The sequence below is a fragment of the Engraulis encrasicolus genome, chromosome 12, assembly GCF_034702125.1.
Source record: "Engraulis encrasicolus isolate BLACKSEA-1 chromosome 12, IST_EnEncr_1.0, whole genome shotgun sequence".
In the NCBI taxonomy this organism is placed as follows: Eukaryota; Metazoa; Chordata; class Actinopteri; order Clupeiformes; family Engraulidae; genus Engraulis; species Engraulis encrasicolus.
The window spans coordinates 27,582,701-27,592,700 of NC_085868.1; the positions used below are offsets into that span (position 1 = coordinate 27,582,701).

Consider the following 10,000-nt stretch of genomic DNA (forward strand, 5'->3'; position numbering starts at 1 on the left):
CAATAGTGCCATTAGCTGTGGTTGCACCACCCTGACATGTGATACTACCAAAACGTCATTGACCCATAGACATACATTTTCCAACCACTTTTTTTCTTGCTTTGCATCAAACACAGAACTTGTCTGAGGTCAGAGTGAAAAAGTCAAATTAGGGCAGTCGGACTAGTAAAACCAGGTAATTTGGAATATGTGGCACTGTATTGTAGCTGCTGAATCCAGGTTGCTCATCACTGCTTGTGCAAAGGTGTCAATCCAGAAAGTAAAAACCCCTGCCAAAGATTCCCTCCCACACAATATATACTTCACTGAGTAGCTGGTCAACCTATCTTGAGTACTCGTGCTGATCAGCAGATTCAGATCTGGGGTGCATTTCTCAAAGGTGAAGTTGCTAGCCAATTAGCAACTTGGGTAGTTGCCAATGGGAAATTGAATCGCAATCAACACAGGTTTGTAGATTTTGACAATCTAGAAAGTAGCTAACCACGTTAGCAACTATGGTTTCCAGAAATGCATCCCTGGTTGGATCAAAACTGTGGCAGGTTTTTTTTTAAACTGCGTCTCATTATTTATTTATATTACCACCATGTCCAAAAAGCAAACGCGTTTCGGCTATCAAGCCTTCATCAGTGCGTGATCCTTTTTTTTTTCGCACCCAAAGACTTTCGTTTTTCCAAGAAGTTGAGCGCGTCCTTTGCCTAAACTTGAGGGTTTTTTTACCCTCTGAACCTGGAATTGACACGTCTGCTTGACTCCTCTCATCACTCCTCACTCAGTCTTTTGACAGTGCTGCTGACATGGACTGAAAGACCGAAACAACCACAATACTCATCTTTTGTTCATGCATGCACAACACAAGTGTATTGAGATATTATTATGCAGTGTGGAGAATATACTGTGGTTAAAAACCTGGGCTTACCATGGTAAAGTTTGGGAACCCCTGGCCTAGAGAGTGAGACCATGTCAGCTTGCAGGCAGTCATATGCTGTCCGTGCTCTAGGCCAGTTTTTCCCAACCAGGGGTACGTGTACCACTAGGTGTATGCGAGCACACTGCAGGGGGTACTTGGAAAAATTTTATTATTATAACAAATGTATGAAGCAGTCACATCAGGACAGAGAAAGCTATATAGAACATGAATTCGGGGGTACTCATGGCACAACTAAGATGCTTAGGGGGTATGCAAGACAAAAAAGGTTGGGAAACACTGCTCTAGCCTGTAGGGTGGGTCTTTGCCTGGAGATCCCCCTATTCTCCTCTCCTCTCTTCTCTTTTCATTTCATTACCCTCCTCCCTCCCATTCCAACGCCTGTCAGCACATTACACTTTACACATTACTTCAACTCAGTTCAGTTCAGCACACACGCCCTCTCTCCTGTGTGTGTGTGTGTGTGTGTGTGTGTGTGTGTGTGTGTGTGTGTGTGTGTGTGTGTGTGTGTGTGTGTGTGTGTGTGTGTGTGTGTGTGTGTGTGTGTGTGTGTGTGTGTTTCTGTACTATCTACTGCATACATTTATGTGAGTGTATGTGTAGATATGCATGGGTTTGTGTGTGTGTGTGTGTGTGTGTGTGTGTGTGTGTGTGTGTGTGTGTGCTTATGTTTGTCTGTGTGCGTGTGTTATGTTTGTCTGTGTGTGTGTGTTATGTTTGTCTATGTGTGTGTCTATGTGTGTGTGTATGTGTGTGTGTGTTTGTGTGCATGTGTGTGTATGTGTGTGTGTGTTTGTGTGCATGTGTGTGCTTATGTTTGTCTGTGTGCGTGTGTTATGTTTGTCTGTGTGTGTGTGTTATGTTTGTCTATGTGTGTGTCTGTGTGTGTGTGTGTGTGTGTGTGTGTGTGTGTATGTGTGTGCGTACATGTGATGAACGGTTCTCCTCTGAGGAATGGACTTGTTTGGCTCATTCTGCTGATCTCGTTAGAAAAGCCCAGGAGTGGTGTGTGCGTGTGTGTGTGTGTGCGTGCATGCGTGTGCGTACGCGCGAGTGTGTGTTGCCCAGGAGTAGTGCATACGTCACGGCCGAGCCAATCAAGGCTGCTATGCAAATCACCATTCCGTATCCATGGCGACGACCCTCCGCATGCACACTCCGGAGCGCAGGCAGGAAGGTCATGTGGTGCCATGACTCATTTGCGTTGCGCCGCGCCGGCCCTGAAAACCAGCTGACTACACAAGAAACCCTAACCGTCAGCGCGGCGGCAGCACCGGTTATACCCATTTTGGGGCCCTAGGCGAGATATATTCATGGGGCCCTTTGGATTTTTTTTGCTGGTATTTACCATGGTGGGACTGACTGTGGGGGGCCCCCTGCAGAGAGCAGATTTTGGTGGGGCCCTAGGCAATTGCCTATTCTGCCTATTGGTACAACCGGCTCTGAGCGGGGGCCGACCCGAAACAGAAAACCCTTACCGATATTCATCTTCATTTGCCTGCATTTCATTTTCTGTGCGCAATCATTCGGTTTACCCACATGAAATATATGTATATTTAAAAACGTATGCCTATAGCGTCCTATCTAGGCCACCCTCATAGTATGGGCCACAGAAGTAAGCTCTTTCGTCGGGTTTCAGTAAACGCACACCGTTTGAGGTGCGTACGGCAGACAATTGGACTCAACTTGAAAAAGAATGGTCGTCGCACACTCAGAACTTCATGCAGTTACATTTAATAAGACCAATGTTTCGGCTTTCGCCTTCATCAGGGTCATCATAGAAGTAAGCTGTCATACGTATGCATTCCATGTGCAATCTTTACCCAGATGAAAAATATGTATAAAAAACGGATAACTGGCTCTACCGTGGCGCAAATGGTAGGGCACTCGTTTGCTATTGTACGCGGCCGGCCCGGGTTCGATTCCCGGCCCGGGTCCTTTGCCAACCCTTCGCCATCTCTCGGTCCCCCACTCGCTTCCTGTCATTACCTTCACTGTTCCGTTCAATAAAGGCAAAAAGACAAAGGCAAAACCTGCCTGGAAGCACTAAAATCCTACCCAATTTCACGTAAATTCTATTGGTTCTATTAGCCGTAAATGTGCAGAAACCTCCCCCCCAAATGCCCTTTTTACCCATTTTCACCCACAGACGGCCATCCTAAGCAGCCCAATTGGGCGGCTAACAGCGTAATCTGGCAACAGCACGGGCTCTATTCAGGGTCTAATGAAGTAGCCGAGGGAACAGGAGGTTGCGCCGTCCCATCCTATCCTCCCACGAATCACATGAAGTGGAAAGGTTTTTTAGTCACATACTACAGCAAGAGGTTTCCTGTGTGGTTGTGAAGTATGAAGTGCGTAGCCTACAGCATGAGCACATTGTCAGGGGGGTTTCCCTAGATGGTCAGATGTACTCAAATGTTCCTCGAAATCCAAACCAGATGGAGGATGGAGGATGTTTGCTTTATACAATGCAGATCAGATGGGCCAGTATGCACATTCCATTCGTCACAGCACAACGGCAAATGCGTCATATTTATTGGGCATGTGAGAGAGGCTCACCCGGCTCTCGTGGGTGGAGATGAGAAGACGGGTTATGAATCCAGATTAGCACACACATGCATGCATGCATGCACACCGAAGATGCAGTGACACGCGCACGCACGCAAACACACACACACACACGCACACACACACACACACACACACACACACACACACACACACACACACACACACACACACACACACACACACACGCAGTACTTTTATGCTCACACGCTAAGGCACTCACACACACTCTCACACTACCTTGCTATCTCATACAATCTTGCTCTATCTTTCTCACACACATACTGTGTAGATTCACTGTATACACTATCACAAACAGACACACATGCACACACATGCACATACACACACACACACACACACACGCATGCACGCACGCTTGTGCGCACGCGTGCACACACACACACAGTAGAAACACTCCTGACGGCCTATCACACGTATACACACACTCTCACACTTACACTTGCACACCTATTTGCGTTTACAGACTTACCATCTCCCTCTCTCTCTCTCTCTCTCTCTCTCTCTCTCTCTCTCTCTCTCTCTCTCTCTCTCTCTCTCTCTCTTTTACCCACACACACAGGCACGCACGCACACACACACACAGGCACGCACGCACACACACACACACACACACACACACACACACACACACACACACACACACACACACACACACACACACACACACACACACACACACACACACACACCATGTGTCCTGTGCTCATTACGTTTGCCTCCAGGATGCGCTAATTAGTCCATTCTGCCAGTAGATCTCAGAGCTGAAATGCGCCGTGCAGGAGGTCCATCAATGTAACATAGCCTCTTCTGCCTGCACATCAGCTTTACATTCATGACATCGATCTTGTGTAGGATAACACACATCCCACCCCAAGCTTCAACCCCCCTCCGCCATCACATTCCGCAGTGTTGCCAGATTGGGCGGTTACCCGCCCAATTGGGCTACTTGGGATGGCCGTCTGCGGGTAAAAACGGGAAAAATTGGCCATTTGCCTTTCTTTCAGCAGTTTTGGGCCCATAGAAATCAATGCAATTTGTTGAATTTGGGCGGAATTTAGCGCATTTTGGCGGTTTTTGAGAACCTCTTGGGCGGGATTTGATCAGACACATCTGGCAACACTGACATTCAGCACTTGAAGAACCACCATGCCGTCACCTTCTTCAGGTTCTCTCTCTCCATGTGCATTTGATTAGCAGGAGAAAGACGACGGCAGAATCCGAGATGTTCACTCGTTTGCAGGCAATGTTCTCTCTCTAGCTCATACACCTTCTTCACCAATGGCACCCTTACTGTATTTGGTGGACTTATCAGTTAATAGTGAAACATTCTGGATCCACTTTTAGTTATGTTATTGCAGAATATTTTAGGTGCAGCCCAGAATCCAACCACCCGTAGGTTACTTTTGAAAAATGTTAGAAATTCATGTAGGCGCACTGGTACTACCATGGTCTCTTTACTTATGATGTATGATGAGATTCACCCATTCCCATTGGTAACACAGGCTATACACATAAAAGCATTTTGTCTGGCTGGCAATGTTCGAATGGGGATTTCTGGGTGTGATTAGCTAGCAGCTGCTTGGTTTTAGCTTGCCTTCCTGGCTACATATCCCGGCTGGCTGAGTACGTACAGCATCCTGGCTGCATATCCTGGCTTTGTATCGGTTGCCAATTGCCTGTCTGACCAGAGGCGGAACAGAACAGCACCCCACAAACCAACCAGACCTCAGACCTCAAGAGTTGGCATAACAGATGCCAGCCAGGGTTGCCAGATGAGGCTGGTCATTTCCAGCCCAAAAAAATGCTCAAAACCTGCATGGAAGCACTAAATCCCGCCCAATTCTATTGATTTCTATGGCCAAAAAGTGGGCGTTTTTTTTTCTGTGAAAACCATTTTTACCCGCACACGGCCATCCTAAGCAGCCCAATTGGTCGGGAAACTGCCCAATCTGGCAACACTGATGCCAGCTACTACGGCTCAGCATATGAGGGGGGGGTCAGCTTTATGTTCCCACAGCTCTATGTTCCCACAGCCTTGTGTTCTTGTTTTTGCTGTCAGTGACAAAACTAAAGCTGCAAAAACATGCCTTTGCTGACAGGTTGGGGTTAGGGATGATTTTTTTTTTATCTTGGCACAGTATATAATAGCATTCCTCAATTTAGAAACAGAATTTGGTATCGGCCGAGTGGAAAGGTTATTGCGCCAGTGTTTGAGGTGAGGTGTGTCTCTCTCCTAACGGCAGATTAACCAAGGGCTGTGGGAACATAGTCACGCTCCTCTTTGCTAGCGCTATAGTGTAATGGATTCCAGCTAGCACAACTTGGCATGAGAATGAGTGGGGCACTAAGCTAGAAGAAGCCCAGCTTTCCGCTAACCTGGTAGCACGTTTGTCTGTGTCTCCAAAAGCTGAGGTTGTGGCTTGCAACTCGGAGCTGGAATGTGTGGGCAGAGTGCGGTTAGAGTGGTGCCGTGACCTGGCATTAAGGGGAGTGAATGTAATGGAAGCCAGCTGCCTTAATGTGGTGCGAGAGCGTTAGTGAAAACAGACCCCACTGACACTACGATAGCCGACTCTACTGATTCACTGGATCACTTGATGGGACATTTGTCTCAGAACTCGGAGGTTATGGGTTCATACCTGGGGCAGGACTAGCCTGGTTGCTCTCACAATAGCTTTATTAGCACTACTGATATGTGATGTTGATATGCATTCATGTATTTAATCAGTCGCCGTCCTTGGCAGTTTGATATTCATAAAATAAAGTAGAAATAGTACTTAAAGGTCTAAAAGTTCTAGTTCAAAAGTAGCTACACCTACTATTTATTAGGTGCTTGTTTTACTTAAATTAAGATTGACTAGATGCTTTGTCACGTGAAAGTAGAAAAATAAGCGTGCTACGATTTAATTTTATGCAGGGCATACCTGTCCAACCTTATTATAGCATTCTTTCTTTTGTACTGTAAATGTTCATGAGAATTATACGTTTCATCTCTGTGTTTTTAGCAGCAGTAGCGAAATAGCCTGTAGGCTTTCTGTCCAACCTCGCCCTAGCATTCTACTTTAGCATTAGCTTATTAGCTTCATTTCCTGTATAGTGTATTTGCGGTAAATGTTTGTGAAATTTATACGTCTGTCCTCTGTGTCTTTAGCAGCAGGAGCAGGACCCCACCAACCTGTACCTGTCCAACCTGCCGGTGACGGTGGATGAGCAGGAGCTGGAGAGCCTGCTGAAGCCGTTCGGTCACGTGGTGTCCACGCGCATCCTCAGGGACACGCACGGAGTCAGCCGCGGAGTCGGGTTCGCCAGGTAGGTGTCTTTGCGGTGTGTGTGTGCGTGTGCATGTGTGTAATGTGGTGTCCACACGCATCCAGAGAGACACACACACAGTCAGCTGTTGGGTTGGGTTCGCCAGGTAGGTGTCTTTGCGGTGTGTGTGTGTGTGTGTGTGTGTGTGTGTGTGTGTGTGTGTGTGTGTGTGTGTGTGTGTGTGTGTGTGTGTGTGTGTGTGTGTGTGTGTGTGTGTGTGTGTGTGTGTGTGTGTGTGTGTGTGTGTAACGTGGTGTCCTACACCCGCATCCTGAGGGACACGCGCAGAGTCAACCGCAACGTTGATGCCCTCGGCTAGAGATTCTACACTGCACTGTAAATAACCATGAAAATAAAGACAATACATTGAAATGATAAGGTGTGTCCAAACATTTAGCCTGTATACTGAATGCATGTTTATGATGTCTAGCTAGGCAGGGCCCTAAATTAACTTTTTTCACCACCAGCCAAAATGGCTACTAGATGTTACTTTTATTGGCCAAACATACACTCACTAATGGGTCAAAGTGGCTAGTAAGTTGGCCTTTTCTACCAGCCAAACTGAAATTTCACCAGCATTTGGCAGGTTGGCTGGTGTTAATTCAGAGCCCTGTAGCTAGGTATATAAAAACGAGATACAGGGCTGCCATTCCATATATACAGTATGCTACTGTTGTCATAAAGACTTGTATGAAGGAGACTGAGAACTCCAGCAGTTTAGATGACGCCTTTGTCATGTAATTTATTCCTGTGCTCTCTAATTGTTTGCACATATGTGCATATATTATGTTTGTACGTATCTGCATATGTCTCACACATAAATATACATTATGCATGTTGTGTGTGTGTGTGTGTGTGTGTGTGTGTGTGTGTGTGTGTGTGTGTGTGTGTGTGTGTGTGTGTGTGTGTGTGTGTGTGTGTGTGTGTGTGTGTGTGTGTGTGAGAGAGAGAGAGTGAGAGTGTGTGTGTGTGTGTGTGTGCGTGTGTGCGTGTGTGTGTGAGAGAGAGTGTGTGTGTGTGTGTGCGTGTGCGTGTGCGTGTGCGTGTGCGTGTATGTTTGTGAGTGTGAGTGTGAGTGTGTGTTCGTGCGCATGAATGCGAGTGTGTGTGTGTTTATATGTGTGTGTGTATGTGTGCATGCCTGCCTGCCTGCCTGCTTGCCGGTGTGCCTGTGTGTGTTTGTGTGTGTTCATTCTGTTATGTTTTCTGTCCCGCTGTTGTTTCATTTTTCTCTCCTGTGTCTTCCCCCCCCCCCCCCTCTCTCCTTCCTCTCTCTCACTTTCTTTCTCTCCATCCTTTCTTCTCCCCCCCACCTCTCTCTCTCCCAGGATGGAGTCGACAGAGAAGTGTGATGCAGTCATATCTCAGCTCAACGGCAAGTTCATCAAGACAGCAGGAATTATGGGTAAGCGCCCGAGTCTCCCGTGGTTCAGTTGGCATGGTTATGCCCGTCCCTCCCCCCCTCTCTTCTGTGTGTGTGTGTGTGTGTGTGTGTGTGTGTGTGTGTGTGTGTGTGTGTGTGTGTGTGTGTGTGTGTGTGTGTGTGTGTGTGTGTGTGTGTGTGTGTGTGTGTGTGTGTGTGTGTGTGTGTGTGTGTGTGAGTTAGTGTTAGTGTATGCGTGCCTGCGTGTGTGTGTTTCCTCACAATAAATTGCTCACACTTCGTCAGACACAAGCAACAAAGCACGCTCCCGTAGTTCCTTGGAACAGCACACAGAAACAGCGCTATTCCAGGGAGAGGGCAGGAGAGAGGAGATGAGAGGAGAGGAGAGGAGAGGAGAGGAGAGGAGAGGAGAGGAGAGGAGACTACAGGAGACGAGAGGAGAGGAGAGGAGAGGAGAGGAGGGGAGGGTAGAGAAGAGGAGATGGGAAGGTTGGGGTGGAAGGGATGTAGGAGAGAAGAGAGGCAGAGGAGAGGAGAGGAGCCATGTTGTTTTGATAGTAGTGCCTTGGCACGGCACACTGAATAAATGCTATTCCAGGGAGAGGAGAGGAGAGGAGAAGAACGGAGGGGGGTAGAGCAGAGGAGAGGAGGAGGAGAGAAGAGCAGGAGGGAGATGAGAGGAGTGGAGGGGATGAAGGAGAGAAAAGAGGAAGAGGAGAAGGGAGGAGAGGAACTGTGTTTTGGCAGTAGTACCTTGGTTTGCAGGTTTGCGTTGGAATGACATATTGCAATAGTGCTATTCCAGGAGGCGAGAGGAGGAGGCAGAGAAGGAGAGCAGAGGGAAGAGGAGGGAAGAAGGAGAGGAGAGAACAGGAGAGGAGTGGAGAGGAGAGGAGAGAACAATAGAGGAGAGGAAAGAGGAGGGAAGAAGGAGAGGTGAGGAGAGATCAGGACAGGAGGACAGAGGAGATGAGAGCAGAGGAGAGAACAGGAGAGGAGCGAACAGGAGAAAGAGAGGAGGAGAGGGGGAGGATGGACGAGAAGGGGAGAGGGGAGGAAAGGAGGGCAGAGAATAAAAAAGCAGAGGGAAGTGAAGAGGTAGCAGGGAGAACAAGTAGAGGAGAGGAGAAGAGAGTTGATTGTTTAGGTTTTCCCATTGCATTGTGGCTTCCTTAGCGCCACTCTGCTAATTGTTGTCTACACAGCCAGCGTTGCCAGATGTGTCTGATCAAATCCCGCCCAAAAGGTTCTCAAAAACGCCAAAATGCGCTAGATTCCGCCCAATTTCAACAAATTGTATTGACGTCTATGGGCACAAAGCTGTAGAAAAAACGCAGAATGGCCTATTTTTCCTGTTTTTTCCCGCAGACAGCCAACCCAAGTAGCCCAATTGGGCGGGTAACCGACCAATCTGGCAACATTGTACACAGCCGCCGCTCCCACTGTAAATCACATGCATGACTTTATCTTTACAACCATTATGGGGAATTACTGTAGAAGCTGTTTGCCACTTCCTCCCTCTGTTTCCTCATTACCGTGCTCTTTCGCTGTGTGTGTGTGTGTGTGTGTGTGTGTGTGTGTGTGTGTGTGTGTGTGTGTGTGTGTGTGTGTGTGTGTGTGTGTGTGTGTGTGTGTGCGCGCGCGCACGTATGTATGCACTTGCACATTGCACTGTGTGTATGTGTGCGTGTGTGCGTGTGTGTGTGTGCGTGCGCATGTGTGTGCGTGCGTGTGCGTGTGCGTGTGCGTGAGCGTGTGTGTGTGTGTGCACGTGTATGTATGCGCTTGAA

General features: G+C 47.8%; 1 protein-coding gene across 3 annotated transcripts in view; it reads left to right on the forward strand.

The window, feature by feature from the left end:
- Positions 1-10,000, forward strand: part of rbms1a (RNA binding motif, single stranded interacting protein 1a) — a 49,765-nt gene that overhangs the window by 23,823 nt on the left and 15,942 nt on the right. For 2 of the 3 annotated variants that reach the window (XM_063212020.1, XM_063212022.1), the window contains exons 5-6: positions 6,669-6,826; positions 8,155-8,231. In XM_063212020.1, the coding sequence (XP_063068090.1) occupies positions 6,669-6,826; positions 8,155-8,231 (235 nt within the window). The remainder of the gene's footprint in view (positions 1-6,668; positions 6,827-8,154; positions 8,232-10,000) is intronic. The other variant, XM_063212021.1, reaches the window with a different exon arrangement.